Raw genomic sequence first — 20,152 nt, 5'->3', positions numbered from 1 at the left:
TATTCCGAATAGATCTTCCACCAGACCCATCTCGAGTTTTATTTAGTAATGCTATCCAATGTCACAACAATTCTTGACATTCATAGTTTGGAAAACCTCTGAACGAACATCACGCTTGTTGGGAACCTACCAAAAATGTTTGCTATGGGCTCGGTAGTGTTGATCTCGATAAAAGCTTCAAAAATGCCGATATTCATTCTAAGTCAATTATTATGCCAAACGGCCATTATGCCAAATGACCATTATGCCAAACGACTTTATGCCAAACGGCTTTATGCCAAACGACCTTATGCCAAACGACTTTATGCCAAACGGGGTACAATCGTTTTTGACGTATTCATCACTTTTGTTGCTTCGTGTTTAATTTTTTCGCAATCCAAGGATTTCATGAAAAGCGTGCCTCGACTGTTTAGATTTGAGAATATTTGTTATTAGTTGGGATATTTCCAATATTTTCTATATTTGTAACAATATTTGTTATACTTACAGTATTTTTTACCTCAAACACACAAAATTGCAACTGAAGAAACTGAAATTATAACTGAGTAATGCCAAAAAATAGGTATTTATTGGCTTCTGTTTGCCGTTTACAGTTTTATTTCTCTTTTGGCATTTAATATCTTTTATGACTTCATCTTGAATGTAAGGTTCCATAGCTTGTTCATTGTTGCCGATATCAATTCTGCCTTCAGATCTGCTTTAATTACATTAGTTCAACAATATCTCGAAGTTCTACTAGACGGCCACTACTGTTTTATATTTTTATCGATATTATCCCGATGTGATAAAGAAAATTTCTATCATAATAATTGCTTCTGGCACATACTACGTTCAAATATGTGAACCAATATCATATAATAATCTAATGATATCTTATAATCTAATGTTTGATTAAATTTTGTGTCTTAAAAAATGGTTAAAAAAGGTGTAGAAAATAGTGTACCCATTTCACGAACGAAAATTCTCCAAGGTTAAGAAGTTAGGTCTGTATTTTGGTCACATATTACTAGAGTGAATGATAAACTATAGTTAAAACAAATTACCATAACCATCTATGCTTATTTTTGTTATTTATCATATGATTCCCAATTGAGGAAACCTTTCTATGATAACATAATCATAATGAAGCTTCGGGTTTCAAGTGGTGTTCCGCACTTTCCACATGTTGGTCTAGAGATGTCGATGGAAGTTGCATATCGGTGTGGGTGGTAATGTTCAACTAGAGCGTAAAAAGAAAGATTGCGGAAAATTTAAACTGGGGCACCCCTCAATGAAGCTGAACACGCCCTCGCCAGGACTGTCAGCTGGAGGACAACGCTACTACTGCATTAAATTTTCTTCAGTTATTTCCTCTCCTAGCCTTATTCTACAACATATGCCGAAGTGCGCAGGCAGCAAACTTTTTCCTTCCGGACATTGCTTGCTGTAGGCAGTTGTTTAGCTTCATTGGGTCAGAGGAAAGGGTTCGACCGGGTTCGAGTAAGAACAGCTTTTGGCAAACTTTCACGAGTTGAATAACAATAAGCTCCTTTTCGGCAATACAATTTTTCTTTATTTAACTTGCGCACCGGGCTACTTCACACCTTGTTATACCAGCAAATTGGTCCTTTCCATTACTGTGTTTCAGCGAACACCGTTCGATATCAGGCATAGTTTTGCGTCCAACCAATTATGTAACTAAGCATAAACAGAAATACCGTATTTTTTCACACACATGTATGGAACCGAAAATTTCGAATTCATCAACACATGGGCCAGAACCATTGTTTTGCTTTCCCATCTGAAGAAAAACGTGATCAGAGATTTTTGCCTTTTATTTTGAGAGGCGACCTCGATAGCTATTTTTTTACCGACGATAGCCGTTACATTTTACCATGCGATTATTATAATCTCATATAAAGAAGTTTGTGCTGTCTCAATTTGTTTATACAAATGAAGTCAGATTTTGGCCACGGCCGTTTTTTTTTAATTCTCCATTAGTTTCATTCCAAACATTACATTCATTTCTTATATCTAGGTGTTCTGTGTTAGACAACACTATCATCCTAATTTGGTAAAACAAAATTAAGGTTTCATTACAATTTGGCTAACAACATTACATTTCATTTGCCGTAGCAGTTCAGATGAGTTGATGCCACCTGCTTATAAGAAAAAAAAGTTCTCAATTGATTTAACCTAACTTAACTTCAACATATATCGCATTAATCGTGGCAATAGAAGATAGCCTGAAATTATTAATTATTTTATTTGACTTTTGCTCCAATGTTTCAACATAGGATATTCTATGTAAATCATTAGTACTATACCAGAGAGGAAGCTTCAGAATCATTTTCAAAGTTTTATTTTGAATCCTCTACAGAAAGCTTCCTGGTATTACAACAGCTAGTCCGTATTGGTACAGCATACAGCATGGCCAACCTGAAAATTTGTTTGAAGATCAAAAGTTTGTTCTTATACAAAGTTTTGATTTTCTATTAATAAGGGGATAAAGGCATTTTGCATATTGTTACATTTGGTTTGAATGCTTTCAATGCGATTATTGAAAGTAAAATTTTTATCTAGCATGAGCCCTACTTAACTTCATCTGACCAATTTATTGGAACCCCTCTCATCGTAATAACCAACATGTCCACTTGAAGGCTTCAAATAATGAGATTTTGGTTTATGTGGGAATATTATAAATTGAGTTTTGGAAGCAATAGGAGAAATTATCCATTTCTGCAAGTATGAAGAAAAAATATCCAATTTTTTTTTGCAATCACCTACAGATGACACGCAGGCTTCGACCTTTGGCGAAGAGGCCTGTGTCGTCCACAAACAAAGATTTTTGACATCCCTGAGGTAACTCAGGTAAGTAAGATGTGAAAATATTGTATAATATTGGTTCAAAAATGCTGCCTCGAGGAACACAGTGTTGAATGCTTTTTCTATGTCTAGAAGAGCAAGACCAGTAGAATAGCCTTCAGATTTGTTGGAATGAATCAAATTTGCTACATGTAAAAGTTGATAAGTGTTCGAATGTCCATGGCGGCATCCGAACTGTTCATTGGCAAAAATTGAATTTTCATTGATGTGGACCATCATTCTGTTCAAAATGACCTTTTCAAAAAGTATACTGATGGAGGAAAGCTTCATCCATAATAGTTTTTCATAAGTAATTGGAATAAGAGTATTAAAGTAAATAACATGACAATTTTCAGTATGCAATTTTTTACCATGCCATATTATATTGGAAATTTTTCACAATGCCATATTATGAGAGGAGACAAGAACTGTCTTGTACAACTCTCCAGAAGAGGATACCATTCTAACTGGTCGATGTCTTGATATATCCGGCCGCAAATCCAGTTCCGGAATAAGCAACCTGCATGCAATAAGCGGGAGATGGCCAAATCTTGTTGACGGTATTGATCCGGCCGGTTCTCATTCATGATTCAATACAATTAGTTTAAAAAGGCTACTCCGTTAACAGATTTTTTTAAGTCCGTTCCGTAAACAACAAGGCCACGAAACGTCGAACACTTAGAAATTTTACGTTAGCAACCGCGGCGTGCAATTTTCTATGGGGCTCTACACAAAAATCAATCCCTCTCTTTCGCTCTACCATGAAATTAGTAAACAACATGTCCAGTAAACGTCAAAATCTTATACAAAATCAAAACAGTGCATTTCCCCATGGGATATGTGACATGATGTGACATGATGGACATGATCAAAATCTAAGTAAGCGTAAGTACCTACTGGATAAACAAGTAGGGCTATAGATCAGAATTGAGAAATATCCTGAAAAGCACTCATCGCATGAAATTTTGTCGTTGGAACTGCTTTGCGAATTATTCTACGAGCAATCTGTGTCATTAAAGTCACCAATGATCAAAACAAATATATATTGCGAGTCAGTTTGAAGCAAATTAACTTGGGGTGTACAGGGTGTCCGCAAATTATCCGTACAAACTTTGAAGACCTGGTTCTATATAATCAAGCACAATAAACTCAATATCCTTGCATGGTTTTAAACATTGGCTTATTATATTCTTAAGAAGTAAGTTCGACACATTTCCGATTTCAAATAATTGCAAAACAAAACCAAATCTATTAAGGTGTCTTAAAGAGAGCTGTTTTCCGAGCTTTATGGCGGAAGAGAAATGTCCATAGAACTCACTGGATTTGAACCGTACAATTTTCTATTTCCAGTCTAACTTGAAGCCACTAACCTGTAGATTACGTCAAATAATAATAGGACATTTGGATTCATCTCTTCTAGGTTTTAGGGATAACACATCTCCAGTATGACTAGCGGCCCTCGGGAAAAACGTCTTCGAAAAAAATAAATTTACCTATCTCAGTAACAAGCAATCAATTCGAAATTTTTTAAAGTTGTATTTTGTGTTAGCATATAGATGTATCATAAAAGGTACATGGACATTGATTTTTCATTGCTTTCAATGCGAGATCATCTTTCCAATATTTTGCTGTTCGGATAATTTGCGGACACCCTGTAGTGCATTGAAAAAGAAAATAGGCAGCTATGCAAGTATATTTACCTAGCTGTGATTCAACAGAAACACTCAAAGTTCCAAAAACTTTGGTTTGAAATGACGAAAAAAGGTGGATGTTTCATACCTCTATTAATGATGATTGCAACTCCACCACATGCTCCATCTAGGCGATCATTTCGATAAACAAAAAAGTTGCGATTTTTGAGGTTTGGATCCAGGTTCCTAATAAGTTTCAGTAATAACTGCTATAGGGTAGAAGCACCAATTATGGCTATAGTACCAATTATGGCAATAGTGGGAACAAAAAGAGATTTTTCTTATTGTTTCACTAGAATATAACAGCTAATATTCACAGGAATGATAAACCTATTTGTTTTTTATGGTAACTGAACCTTGATAAGAACATTCGTGCAATAAGCTTGATAAGCTTCGAAAAATGATCATTTGAAAATTTTGCTTCACACATATGTTACTTTCTTAGCAGTTTGCTAAAGGACACCCGTTACTAAATCGTCCCCTTGATGCTACAACAAGATAACTCGAAAATCAAAATTTTGAGATGTGCAACGTTGCAAATATGACCGTTTTACAATGTGATGGTTAATTGCAGAGAATATGATTGGGAAATAAACTTCAACTTATGTATTTTGAATCACACGCTTATGAGCTGTGCATATTTTGCAGATCTGTTTGAGAATAATGTTTTGACATAATGAAGTCAAAAATTGCAAATTTCAAGTTATCTAGTTGTAGCATCAAGGGGACGAAATTTATGTTTTCATTCGGGACTACGAAGCTGCTGATGTTTTCTTCGGTTTTCTGTGAGAAAAACAAGGAGAGATATATTTTTTGCTTTTTTTCACGCACACGGTGACAGTTCTTTACGAGGTTTTCCATAAGTGCGAGTGCTTTGTAAATCTCTTTTTGTTTCGTAGTCGCGAATCCGGTAAAAGTACTTCAACCGATAAATGTGTGTTGCCTAGTGAGAACAAATGAACAAATTTAGCTGGTGAGCAAATCAATCTACTGTTTAAAGTTGAAAATTGTATCATTTCCCCTATGTCGATAACCGGTACAAACAGTGTATGAGAGCCCAATTATGGCGATACTCTGGAGGTGGTTTGTTTACATTTTTTGGTCAGTGAAATAAAAGAAGTAAAGCTATTTTACGGGTGATTTCCAAGACAGGACGGTTTTGTGAGGCATTATCTTCATGTTTTGTATTCAATTACAAAGATTTTTCAATCACACGATCGGAAACGTTCACAAGCGGAAGATGCTAATTTCATGGTACCGGATACCCCCGTTGGTTTGACCACATTTAATCTGAACACTTTTTAATATGTACCCCGCTAACTTGCACATCGTTCAGATTAAAAATGGTTCAAAGCTCATGGTGCAGAGTAAAGTGAAATGGAATGCAGTGGAACGGATCGCAGAATCCAAACAAAACAGTGAAAGAGGTAACCAGAAACACGTTTCTAGGGTGATTAGATGTTCAAATTAAAAATGAACCCCGATGGTTTGCATGAGGTACCGTTCAAATTAGCGGGGGTGCACGGTAGAGAGGAATTTTCAGCGGTACTTGAATTTTGTATTTTCGCTCTTCCTTCGTTAAAATTGGGCGCTGGAAAGGTAATGTGAATTCATTAATGCTGTTTTGTAACATAATTTGCATTTTCCCTACATTTTGACTCCTTTTCGAAAATACATTTGCTCCCATGAACCCATTGCAATAAATTGATTTAACATCTAAAAATTGTATGAGCAATCACTTTATTACGAATTAGCGTTGCATTATCATTTGATCTGCATGGCGTTTGAGTTTATTTCGTGCAAATATTCAATATTCCATAATTGGTACGAGTGTAAGGAACGCTATTGGCATAATTGGTACGTAGACAACGCCTTTTAAAACCAATTTTTGGAAGCATAAAGTCAATTTAGTACTAAAACTGAAAATTCAACTGTTTTGCAAGGCTTCAAACTAGTACCGTTTTGTCTCACATTCCGAACACTTGGTTTTTGTATGACGATTTGGTTGAAATGTTCGTTGAAATATGCCATCAAATCACATTGAACGATAGTCAATTGCTATTCAATTTTAACATCATCAAATCTATTTTATACCTCGGGAGTAGTGATGATTCTTTAGTTTGAGGTCAGTAAAACATGCTCAGATAAATTTATTTGAGAAACGATTCATTTGAATACGATTTATTCGTGCTGTTGGGAATTTGAATCAAGGTGTTCGGAATATGAGACAGAATTAACGCAATGTTCGGCATTTGAATTAAAATGTTGTTCCATATTTTTACGTAAAAACAATACGAAACTAATTTAAATAAACAATTTTATCGGCACACCCAATAGTTAACAGATGGACTTCACAAAGAAGTGATATTTTTCATAAATATCTACTAATTTATGCTTATTATATGCATTTGAAGTCACAATTGGCCTTAAGTGTTCGGAATATGAGTCAAAACGGTAATTAACACCAATAGATCATGCTTACGTTTTAGAAACGCGGTTAAAATTTGATTTTTATCCATACTGTTGACGTATTGCATCCATTATTGGTACACCTACCCTATGTATGTTATTTGCTATTATAAAATTAAACAGCTCGTATGGGGTCATGCACAAATTACGTCACTTTCCAAGAGGGGGGAGGGGGTCAAGCCAAGCGTGACAAGCCTTACAAAATTTTCGAAGGACTCATACAAAAACGTGACAAAGGGGGGGGGAGGTAGATGGTCAAAAAAGTCGAAATTTAGCATGACATAATTTGTGTACCATCCCTATTCTTTACCATTCAAGGAATAAGCATTACAATTGTAAATATCCAAACATTTCTCGGAATCCATTAGAAGAACGTACGTAATCCAATAACAATTTCATTAATAAATTTACACCATCTCGAACTGTTTCAGCCATAGTGGTGGCTATTGTATCGTTTTTATTTTAGTTAGCATACTGTGCCTATCAACGAGCACTGACATGGACAGGCTAATGTGATGATTTGACAACGATGTCTAGTATTTGTAATGATAAATATATGGTGAGTTTAAACGGGGTCCGAGGAAATAAGGGACAACTAAAAAGTTTGTCATGTTTCAAAGGCAATGCAATAAATTATTCGCAAAACTGCAACGGGATGGTGGGAGATATTTTTTGTATTTATTGCTCATTTTATGGCTCTGTGGCACTCAGGGCTGCATTCAGTTTTAGGAAAAGCTCTGGGCTGACTAAAACATGGGGGTTTCTTATTGGCTAATTGGTTTATCTTAAATCAATAAGTACAACTATTCGAACGTTGTTGTCTGCATTGCTAATGCCAGTTCCAATCTCCGTTTCTGTATTTAACATATTGTTTTAGGTTATGCTTGTCTCATTTTGCGGCGCCCCCTAATATGTGGGGACCACTCGACTTCAGGATCTGATGCTAACAGAGAGGAGTTGTTCAGTGACCCAGAAAGTGTTGAGGGAACATTTTTCGGTCGTTAATTATTGTTTTATTCGTAAAGGGGTGTGGGACGACGACATAACTGATGTGAAAAGCTACGAGCTGGCTTTCACTCGTACCAAACATCTCAACAGGAAAACTTTCACATATCTATGTAGTTGCATCACAAGCGGATGTAGGCTGTAGGAGAGTGGGTTGCAAGTGTAGTTTTCCGGACGTATTGTTTGAGGCGTTGGCTGGGCCAATGAATTTAATTTAATCAGCATTAGTTAGAAATGGACGAATGATTTTGCGGAAACATTGTGTACGTGTTTTTAATGGCAGTGTGACCTTCAGCCAGCTGCATAACGATAGAATTTACAACTTTGATTCCATCGGACCGGCATCAAATGGGTTTCCTTATATGTGGAATACAGTCGAAGTGCACGCCTACCTACCAGTTGGTATCAGTGCTGAAATGCAATTTTATGTGTCACACAGAATTGCACTTTGCTATTCGAGACGATACAGTAGGAACTGGTACGATTTACAGCAGGTTACTATAAAATTGGATTTGAATGTGCAGCAACTGCATGAGATGCCACAGAACGATAACAATTGTGCATGCTTCACTACAGTTCAACTAGTAACTAATGGTTTTCGTTCGCAAAAAAGTTGTATTTCTCAAGGTTTGCTGCTGATCTCTTGTTAATTGGATACGAACTGTTCAAGTTTCAGATTTCGGTATATTTTCCAGAGGGTACTAAGCTCCCCAAGTTTGTAACTACTTCTAAACTACTTGTTTGGTAGGCCCAAAAATACTTGGTCGGAAGCATCGACATACAATATTTGTAAAAATACACAATTCTACACAATAAATAATTTTACTAATGATCTAGAGAGATAGAGATTCTTTATAAGTAATTTATGAATATTTTTATCTTTATTAACCATGATTTTTTGTCTGTCTTCTCAAAGAAGTCATCACTATAACAACTATTCTCGATTCGAACCAAGCGTCACTGCGTAAGATGCGTCTATACTAACTGCTACTACAGGTCCTTCTAGTAAAGAGTATTGAGAACGTTGATACAGTATTGAGGAACTCAAATGGCCAAACGCGCAGTAATCCAACAATACAATGCTAAAGGTGTGCTTGGTGCAAAATTTGACAACGAATGTTCTCAATTAGGTCTTAGAATAATACAGTCAACTTTCCATAGCTCGATATTAAAGGGATGCAAATGTGATCAAATTTTCATTATATTATTTATAATTTTATTTTCCAGCTTCTATATTTTTATAAACCTATATGTAGAGCATGAGCATGGGCATAGATGACGGTACAATTCGTAATTGCTCCGTGATTGACCAGAACAATCGAAGTTGCGCAGAGATATAATGAATGGGGCTTGGGATTAGTTTACCATGCTTTATGTGTACAAATTGAGAGCTCCAATTTACAAAAGTCAATAACGGCGCCGGCCACGTCCTAACGGTTATCAGGGAGAGGAAGGGAAGTTAGTTAGACAACCGCTGTTACTAGAGACCGAGTATACCTCTGCATCTCCACAGTTGTCATGGAAAGGATATTGGATTGGTGGGGTAAGGTAGAGATCTAGGAGTCACCAATGTTTGGTGATGCGATCCATGGTATAGAGACACCTAATCGGATTCGTGATATAATTCGATAATCGCATTGTACGCCGAACAAGTATTCATCACTCGCCCACGCAAAAGCAAGCGACGCGATCAATAGATCAAACACTACCCCTTCCATATTTATATGAACCTGTAGAACAAAAAAAAACTGAGACTGCATTATATCCAATGATCAGAACTGAAACTTTGTGAACCTAATGTTTGAGTTAATATAAAATAGTTCACCTAGGGGACCTGCAACAAAAAAAGATAAAATGGTAGAGGTTTGGAATCTTCAACAAGTATTTGGGAATAAGTTGCACTATATGTTGGTCCCTTTAGGTTTGATCTAGATGTGTTGTAACTGGTAAGCTTTATTTTTAGATAGAAGCATTCTGCTCAAAACTTCCTGCTGCAATGAAACATTTTTGACACTTTTTTTTTTGTTAAAATAAAATTTAAGCTACTTTTTTGCCTATGAACCACCAATCTGTTTGCCTATAAACTAACAATCATATCAATCACATTTAGCTTTTCGACAGTAATTTGTTTGCAGTAGTCCGTAGAAATATAAATGTTTGTTTTTTTTTTTTAATTAAAAGAACTACAGAGATCTTGGTGTTTACCTGCTTGCCTATAAATTGCCCTTTTATTTTTGATTCAAGAAAATCTATGCGAAACTCTACATTTTCATCATGTTTGCCTGTAAATAAATAATCCGAGCAATTGTAATTTTCACGTCATGAGTTCACTTTTAGAAAGTTAGTGAATATATTTTGTAAGAAAAAGTTATTTTTCAATACACACAAAATTACCCTTTAAAAAAACTACGGAAATACTTATTTTATTATAACTGTTTGCCTAAAAATAGGGTAATTTTAGATAACATTCATAATTTAGTATAATTAAAAAGTAATTTATACCTCATAAACTGCATTTCATTGGAATTTCTATTTATAGGCAAACAGGTTAATAATCCATGATTTCTTGTATTTTTCAAAATAAAATAAATTTCGTGAGTAATAAAAAACTTATATTTTTCTATTTCTACTCAAAAATATTCTCCGAATTACTGTACTGTTAACAGTTAAAGAAAAAAAAGTATTTATAGATTATTTTTAGTAACATAAATTTTGGGTGTAATCAATAATTTCTATATATGCTCATAAATGTTGGACTACTGCAATAAAATTACAGTCGAAAAAACTACTTGTCATCGCTATAAATTTTTGATTCATAGGGCAATAGTTGAGAAAAAAAGTGTTTCTTAGTTTTTAGTACCATCAAACAAGGTAACTTGCAACAATTTTCAACTTCAAAGCAATATGTATGAAAAATTGGAGGATTCATCTGAGACTTAAAACCATCTGGTACCCTAATCGTCACGTAAAGAATACCTCGCGGTATTAATGGATCATTGAAGGCAGTTTTTGTCAGTGCTCACTGCATCAAAACAAAGGCGCCACTGTATAAGGGATTTAACATTGTGACAGCATTGCTGCTCTGTCAAACACACAAGGCTACGGTGGCGCTATCTATGCTTTCCATAGCGGCCGTTTTAGTTATTTTTATGATCCATTGAATCAGTATTTGGTTTTCTGGGATCAGGAGAGATGAAAAATATACATTTTTAATGCTACCCCTGATGTTGGGTAACATGCAACACACAGTGCTACCTAAAGTACACTATTAAAAACTTAATCTATATGAAACAGGCTACTCTACTCCTCAAAAACTATTTATTATTGATTGAATTATGGTTATTAAACCGATTCGATTGAAAACTCCTTTGACATTGCATGGGGTGTTTAAATGGGAAGATATCAATATCGCATGCTTATCTAGAACACTGCAGGTTTTAGCAGTTGAAATCAGCGATCTACACACATTTGTCTCGTAAGGGATATCAGAAATTAGTTTTACTTTTTTTTTTCAATTAGGCTGATACAAATATTAATTTTCTTTTATGTCACCCCCCTTCAAAAATCCGAAAATTTTAAAGGGGAGAAAAAGAAAGATTCATCATTTTTTTGACATCAGTTAGGTTTTTTTTTCAATTTTCTAAGTAAAATACAAGTAAAATAATGATCCAGAGGACGTTTGAAAAAAGTTTAACAATTATCGTTGAAAATAAAAATTCGAAAAAATAACTTTTTTCATTTTTATTTTTTTGTTTCTTATTTGTTTTTACCCCCCCCCCCCTTGTACCTTCCAAGTGGTCTCGGACATAAAAGAAATTTAATATTTGTATCAGCCTTATTCTTGATTATTCAAATCTGAAAAACCTCAAATAACCACATATTTTAGTAAGATTTTAATGCAGCTTCAGTTAACAAAAAACTTGAGGATATGGACATGAGAAACGTGAAAAAAATTCGAAAATCAGCTGAGATATAGCCGATAACACTGCAAAACACGTTTCTGTCTCAAGTACCAAAATACCCCTACTTACTGAATTATGATGCTGAATCCATTGCTGTTTTCAAAAATATCATAGCACGTCTAGTTTTTGAGATATAGACTGTTGAAAGTGCAAAATTTTAGTATTTCAGACAACTTGCATGCAAGTTTGCGAGCTTGTATGCCAATTTATTAGATTAATTTGCCACAGAATTCAAACTTCATGTGTATAACAGTTATTATCAACAAAGTTTATAATACTTTCGATGCTCAAAAGTTGTTTTTTGATGATTTACAAAAGTATTGTATAAGAGAAACGAAGAATTTTGTATGGAGATTGCAAGCATGCTGGGAAAATCGATATGAATTAAATTTAACGTGCAATTTCAACCAAATTATATCTAAAATGAAAGAATCATATTTGGCATGTTTACTGAATTAGATCGCAAAAAAGTTTGATAAATCAAACTTTAAATTTCACGTAAACCTCAATGAAAACAATGTTTTACACACCTTTGGCGACCTGTAGCTAAAAATTGTGACGTGCAGGTGCATTTCTGAGAACGGCATTAGATACAGCAACACAAAATCTACTAGAGACACATTATTCGATCCTTGAGACACGCAAAAATGTTAATTTTGTTACGCTGTGTAATCCATTTAGATGTTTTTGATCCCGGGACTCCACGTAACTTTTTTGATGCCTGGACTCCTAGTGTTAACAATCAACGTAATTACAAACATTATTGTCAGCTAAACAAAGAAAATTAAGCATAAATAGGGAGACTTGACCCCTACGATTCTTTTAGTGATGTAGATATTTAGCTTTAGTTTTATTTTAATTGAAGGTACTCACCTAGCCCTTTCCATTAGTTACGTCAATCATTGTAATGATTGCAAATCGTTTTCACTACACATCACTCGTGTCGAGATTATTGTGAAAAGTTACACCAATTATTGTCATTAAGTAGCTGAAAAAACGTTAATCGACCCATTACGTTGTTATAGAAATTTTGATATATTTTTATACTTTTAGCTGATTGATAGTTGGGGAAAAGCAAGTAGGAGAGAGACAATTAACACAAAACCCAACTGTCTGTATTACGTTGCGTATATTTATAAAATTTCTCATTAGCAAACCATTCTATCGATCTAGCGGTTGTGGTATCGAATTCCTCCTCATGGTATTGGGAAGAAAATAATATGGGGTGGGATGCGAGCCGCCGACCGAGAATTGTTCTTATTTGGCTGAACATTTAATGAGCACATGGTTCAGAAGATAGTAGATGAAGTATACAGTACTAAGGATAAGAGCTACTCATTAGCGTAGGGTATAAATAGACTGTTGTGAATAATGAACGATTTCGATCAATACAGCTCACATTTTAGATCTCATTATAGGCTATTACAAGTGGTCTGAAAAGCGTTATTATTAAATCGTGTCTTATAAATTGTGGGTTTTAAAATGCATCTAATATCAGTTTCTGAAACATTCATTTATTACCATTTCTGATGCGATTTTCCCTGTTTCTATTTTTGCAGGCACCAACTCATCAATATCCACGCACAAGGACCCCCTGTTTCCCGAAGACTTATTCACGCTAGAACAACGTCGTAATGGTGCTGTTGTGTTACACATTCTTGGCGTAATCTATATGTTTGTCGCACTGGCAATTGTTTGCGACGAGTTCTTTGTGCCTTCTTTAGACGTGATCATTGAGAAACTGGGCATTACGGACGATGTGGCCGGTGCGACCTTCATGGCGGCCGGAGGAAGTGCCCCAGAACTATTCACCAGCGTGATCGGCGTGTTCGTTTCGTTCGACGATGTCGGTATCGGTACAATTGTCGGTTCGGCCGTGTTCAACATCCTGTTCGTTATCGGTATGTGTGCGTTGTTCTCCAAAACCCTTCTAACACTGACCTGGTGGCCGTTGTTTCGCGATTGTACGTTCTACAGTGTTAGTTTACTTACGTTAATCTATTTTTTTCGTGATAACTCGATCGAGTGGTGGGAGGCGCTAGTGCTGTTTATAATCTATATCGCGTACGCAGTGTTTATGAAGTTTAACCAAACAGTGGAGAGATGTGTGAAAAAGATTATCTATAAAAATAAGGTGACCAGAGTACGAAGCACTGATCAACTTATGCCTGCAGTAAGTAGTTGAGGATGCATGTAATTAGAGGACACGTTATTGTTTTCCGTTGTTTTCCTTGTGTTAGTTTGAATCATTTTCAGCATTAACACCATCACGATTCCTCAAGTTCATCACTCATCTCATTTCATATCAGTAGCGAATCGCTTCACAGATTTCATTAGATTAATTAAACCATTACCGGTTTAAATATCGCTGACACATGAATGGACAGGTGTTTCTGGCTTCTAGCTACTACATTCGTTGATGTGGCCAGGTGAAACTACGAAAGCGGCGAAATGATTGAATCAATATTTGGCATGCTGTTGCAATGCAGAAAAGGATAGACTGACAGAGAATCCGCTAGCGCACTACAACGCTGCAGCTGCAGCTTCTGTTGAACTGCAGTAGCATGTGCCTGTCGTACGTGTCGTTGCACTATAGCACATGATGCAAGTTTTGTGCCTTCAGCTTAAAGTTTAGATAAAATGTATTTTTCAAAGTTTTTGCTTATAATTTGACTCTTATTATGAGAAACATTTATTGGAGAAATTCAGTTTTGATGAAAATTACATTGAGTGTTTTCCACGTAAATCGGTATCCTGGCACATAGTGCACTGTCGTTGGAAGCGGAGATCTAATTTTCATTATTTAATAATTCGAGCGACGAACAGAGGCAGAAACTGCAAAAGTGTCATTATCTTTTGTATACTGACGGGTTGATGGGTCTGACCGCAATTGAAATGAAATTTTCAGAATATTTGCAAAGTTTTCCAACTAGTGGCAAAGATCAAGGAGCTTTTGTCCTTTGGTCTCAACAACTGATTTGTTAGTAACGAGTAGATGTTTTATTTGAATTTAAGGTGTGGCCCACTTAGAATTGGAAAAACATGTTTGGTTTTTACAACGAATCTGGGTCGAATTTAGAAGCTGAACCGTCTATGTTTGCTCTTTAGCAGTAATAACACCACACGATTTTTTCGCAGCGTAGTTTGGACGCACTTCCACGAAAGCGTCGGGCAGTTACTGTGGATCGTCAGCTGTGGATTAAAGTCAGGACCATCGATCCAAATCCAAACATTTCAGACCGCGATTTGGCCAAAAAGTTCAGTGCTGCCGTGCAGTATCGTGCAATGGATTCGACTTCGGATTTTGAAGCCTACGATCATACCATGTCAGCAGACAACCAAATAGGGAACAAAATTAGAGCAATGTGGCCATATTCCGTACCATAAAGCTGTTTGATCAAATGTGGACGGAATTTAATGATTTTTCCATGATGCGTGATACCCCAATTAGCCCGAATTCAGCCCCGTTGTTGACCCCAATTCAGCCTAATTTAGAGATTTTAGGCTATTATGAAGCGGAAGTTAAGAGCGAATGGAAGTATCGCCAAAACATCGACGAACTGTAAACTAAATAGGATGAACTCGTCAAAAATATGGCTGAAAATAGTGTGCGCCAATTATTGAACATTTTTTCGTGTAAAGTCCAACAATTTCTTGCAAAAGGGAATAATTTACTTTTTTTCCTTTGAAGCTTACATGTAATGCTAGATTTGAGTTAAACAGAATTATTTTGTGTTGTTTCAATTCTAAATGGGCCACACCTTATTAAGAATATACAAAATTACCTCATGTGTTCTCGGACACTTTTGTTTTCAATTTATAATTCAAGCAGTACTATTCTGTTGGTCTTAATTTTATCACTAATTGGAAGCCTACAATTAAACAAGCGAAAAAAAAATAAACAAAAAGGACATGTTACATCTTCAAATCTTTATCTTCAATTTTAAAACCAATTCCTCGTTTTGTACAAATATGCATTAATTCCAAGCTACTAAACTACCCGAGCAGGCGAAAAAAGCTTAGCAATAGCAAATTCTTATACAGGGGAAATTACGTATTTACGTCAGTCTAAGCCGATGCGCTTCTTTTGTAGTTTTCTCCGGCAACAGCAGAAAATTTACGTGTGTGTTTGTTTATATTTACGCGCTGCTCAATTCTCTATCGATTGACACCGACAGACTTGTTGAAAGCTTTTTGGAAACGTTTTTACAACGCTTCGAACATATCTTGTCAGTGTGACTATTGTCGGCAGCCTCATTCTCCTCGCAGCTTTCCCATACGAACTGCAGGCGAATCTTTTCAGCAGCTCAAAATCAGTCGCATTTTGAGGCATATTCATTTGAATGGATGGCATCTCTGGCAAAATTGTTTAATCAGTCTCGGAAATCTCGTCAGCGGGAAGCTGACAGAACAAAGTATCATCTGAATATTTTCATAGGTGTTCATATTGTGTTTTTGGCGTTTAAAATTTGGTTGCAGATAATAGTCGAATGGTGCCAAAGCCGTAAATTACTCTAGATAGCTAAAAGTTATATAAATTTGATAGTTATAAGAGATAAAAGATCTGGAAATTATATTGATTTTATTTTTGTGAGATCTGACCAATAGCTGCGAGCTGTTCTTTAGTTCTGCAAAAATAAAATTTTGCTTTGGTCTTGCTTTGGTATTGAACGCCTGGGGTTCAAAATCATGCTAAAAATATCATACTACTGTTCAGCTATAGAGGATTTATCTCTTATTTGAATCTATGAAGATTGAAACTTTTTTTTTTGCAAACTTTAAATTACTCAATTAGTTCTGTGGTATGGAGGTGAAGTTTTGAAATTGATCTTGATTTCTGAAAATAAGTCTAGTGTTATGGTACGAGTTCTGCATACTATACAGTCTTTTTGTACGGCCATACAAGACTCCCTTTTAATTATTGTCGATAAGCTTGGATTCTAAAAAAAAAAACAGTGAAATTTATCGGGCAATATCTAAAGACGGAAAATGGTCAAAAGTTGTTGTCGCCGACCAAAGAAGGCTGGGATCATAAAAAAAACAATAAAAAAGGTAATAACTACAATGTATTTAAAAAGTTTGGTATAATTTGTTCCTTTATGTTACGGTGCGAACAACTTTTAGTAATTTTATACTTTTCATACAAAAGCGAGTATCTTTGACAAAATTTATTTGGTTAAATTTTTGTAAAAAGTGACAAATTTCAGAAACGATCTTGATTTCCGGACGGACCTTTTCGTGAAGGAAATAGTCAATAAGTTTACAACTGTGGAACCAGGCTCAGTATGGATGTAATGCCAAAACGAAGATAGCGAACGGTTTGGACGCGAAGACGGTCTTCTTTTTCTTCACTTTGTGCTTACAGCAATCATGCGCAAGCCGTTAATACCCCGACATGAACATTTCAGCAAAAATATTACGTTTGCATCACACCGAAGCATAAATAGCCTTTTGAGTGAAATTTCATGCCAAAAAATGTAGCATATTTGGTTTTCTAAAAAAAAACATGCACGTACTCCACCAGAAGTTTATATTTAATTAATAAATTCATCGAGGTGTCCCACCGCACAGTGGTTCGATCTAGAACAAATGTCGGCCAAAACCTCAAACTCGTTTTGAAATAGCTGAAATCATATATTTGACGTATTTTATGCCATATATTAGTATTATGGACTTTTATTTTCAAATGTGTCTTGTTTTGAACTGATAACACAGCGTAACAAACATAGCATTTTTGCGTGTTTCAAGTATCAAATAATGTGTCTCTGGGAGATTTTGGGTCGCTGAATTTGCTGCCGTTCTCAGAAATGTTCCAACATGTCATAATTTTTAGCTACATGTCGCCAAAGTTGTATAAAACACATGTTGTATCAATGTTTACATGAAATTTAAAGTATATTTTATCAACTTTTTTGTGATTTAATCCACCAATCATGCAAACAGGACTTGAACTTTCAATTTAGATATAATTTGATTGTAATTTTAACCATTAAACTCAGTTTAAATCAATTTTTTCAACATGCTTACAGTCTCCATATAAAATTCTTCGTTTCTCTTTTATGGTATAAGACAATACTTTTCAGAACCACCGAAAAATAACATTTTACCAAGAAGAATTATGAGCTTTGTTGAAAAGTATTGTTCAACGCATGAAGTTTGAGTATTGTGACAAATTAAGCAAATGAATTGCCATACAAATTGGAAAACTTGTATGCAAGTTGGCTGAAATCGTCAAATTTAGCATTTTTAATAGTAAATATCTCAAAAACTAGACGTGCTATGATTTTTTTTGAAAACGGCAATGGATTCAACAACCCATAATTGAGTAAATAGTGGTATTTTTATGCTTGACACAAAAAAGTGTTCCGCAGTGTAATTAGAATATACAGGTTTGGACCATACATTTGTATTTTTTTAAATTTTTCATACAAAATGGACAACTAGTAGGCTAGTTCTCAGTTATTTACTAACGGATTTAAATGAAATTTTCACAGCATGTCAGGCATAGCTTGAATTTTAACATATATTTTTGAATATTTTGTCCATTCCTAACTCAAATAGTAAAAAAAAAACTCGACTTAAGTGAAATTTTTAACGAAAACTTATAAACGATTTATTCAAAGATATGTAAGCTCCACACAAAAATAATCATATGCAAACTTGTTCATCTCGTCTAAATTTACAACTTTATTTGTTAAATATTCCAAGTATCCAAATTTGTAAAAAATATCACTACAAACTCGTGATTTGAAAGATTTGAAAGATCACTCAAAGATATATGTTGAAATTCCTGTGATGTCTGAAAAACTGTTAAAATTTCATGCAAATTTATCCATAAATATCTCAGATCTAACTCTGCCTCAATGCAAGTATCATCCATTTTGAGCCTGATTTTCATGTCTATAGCTTCAGTCTGATTTCATACTTACTTTGGCAGCATCTGGAGGCTGCTTTCGAAGGAAATAGTTCCGTTCGACCATGTTAATAAGACAAGGTAACTCGTGTTATTTCATTTGGTGTATTTATTCAATAACAGTTCAAATTTTAATTCAAAGCACTTCAATACCATAATAATACCAATTAGAGGTGTGGACAATATTTAATTAAGGTATAATGCCAAAATATAGTATAGGTCCACCGGTCGAGATTTTTTTTCGTAAAGTAAATTTTCCCAGGGCACAAAGTATCATCGTACCTGGCGCACGATAAACACATGCAAGAATGGTTAATCGACAAAGAAAGTTCTGAGTTAATTACTGCGGAAGTGCTCATAAGAAATATAAGCTGAGAAGCAGGCTTTGTCCTAGTTGGGACGTAACGCCAGAAAGAAGGTGATGGGAAATATAGGTGCGAGTTATTCTTTCCTCCTAGGGATGCCATTCATGGCTACTATGATTACATTGCACGTACTAGCGAATCACAGGATTGTTATTATTCAACTAGAATTGCATACCGTGAACATTCAAACGCGTTGAAAGTGGTCTATCGCAAGTTTTCGCAAAAAAGTTTGTACCCTACTTGAAAGCCCTTTTTTTAAGCTTTTGAATGAGCTTATTCTCATCGTGGGCATTCGCGGGCTACTAATGTCTTAGGGTCCATATCATAAAAAATAATATGTTTTTTAAAGAATTTTTTGCCTAAATTTACTTTGTATAAATTCAATGAAAAATTTTATTCAATTCAGGTTTACTTTATGTACCTACAAACAACTTCTTTGAAGATACCATGGCGGTTAGAGCTCTCTTTAAATTCATAAATAGCTTTTTTTCTATCTTTATTAACGAGATTTTTAGCCTTGGGCTAGTTCATCTCAGGACCAACGGCTTTACTTCCCTTCCGAAGGAAGTCGTCACTAAGACAATTTGCGTCATAAGTGACTATTTCGGGGATGGAATTCGATCCCAGGTCCTCGGCGTGAGAGGCGTTTGTTCTAACCACTACACCAGATCCGTCCCCCCTCATAAATAGCTGGTGAATTATGGATGGAATTTATTAATTTTCTTGAAAAATCATGTCCACGATCCACTCAAAGAGCCGTATAAAATTCAAAATTCAATGAATCTGCCTAAAACTTTAGATTTAAACCACCAATATGATAAGGAAGTCGGGAAAAATATTAGCGTTCGGAGAAAACAACTTTGATTTTTGAGGTTTTGACCGCCTTTGAACCATAGTGCGGTG

The 20,152-nt window shown here is 35.3% G+C and overlaps 1 protein-coding gene across 1 annotated transcript in view; it reads left to right on the top strand.

Moving 5' to 3' along the window:
* Positions 1 to 14,171, top strand: part of LOC110680253 (sodium/potassium/calcium exchanger Nckx30C-like) — a 42,582-nt gene extending 28,411 nt beyond the window's left edge. The window contains exon 2 of the mRNA XM_021856066.1: positions 13,531 to 14,171. Coding sequence (XP_021711758.1) covers positions 13,531 to 14,156 — 626 coding nt within the window. The 3' untranslated portion in view covers positions 14,157 to 14,171. The remainder of the gene's footprint in view (positions 1 to 13,530) is intronic.
* Positions 14,172 to 20,152: the final 5,981 nt, after the last annotated feature.

The sequence above is a fragment of the Aedes aegypti genome, unplaced genomic scaffold (assembly GCF_002204515.2).
Source record: "Aedes aegypti strain LVP_AGWG unplaced genomic scaffold, AaegL5.0 Primary Assembly AGWG_AaegL5_hic_scaff_1116_PBJ_arrow, whole genome shotgun sequence".
Lineage (NCBI taxonomy): Eukaryota > Metazoa > Arthropoda > Insecta > Diptera > Culicidae > Aedes > Aedes aegypti.
The sequence above is the reverse complement of the archived record's forward strand: the minus strand, read 5'-3'. Positions and strand labels throughout refer to the sequence as shown.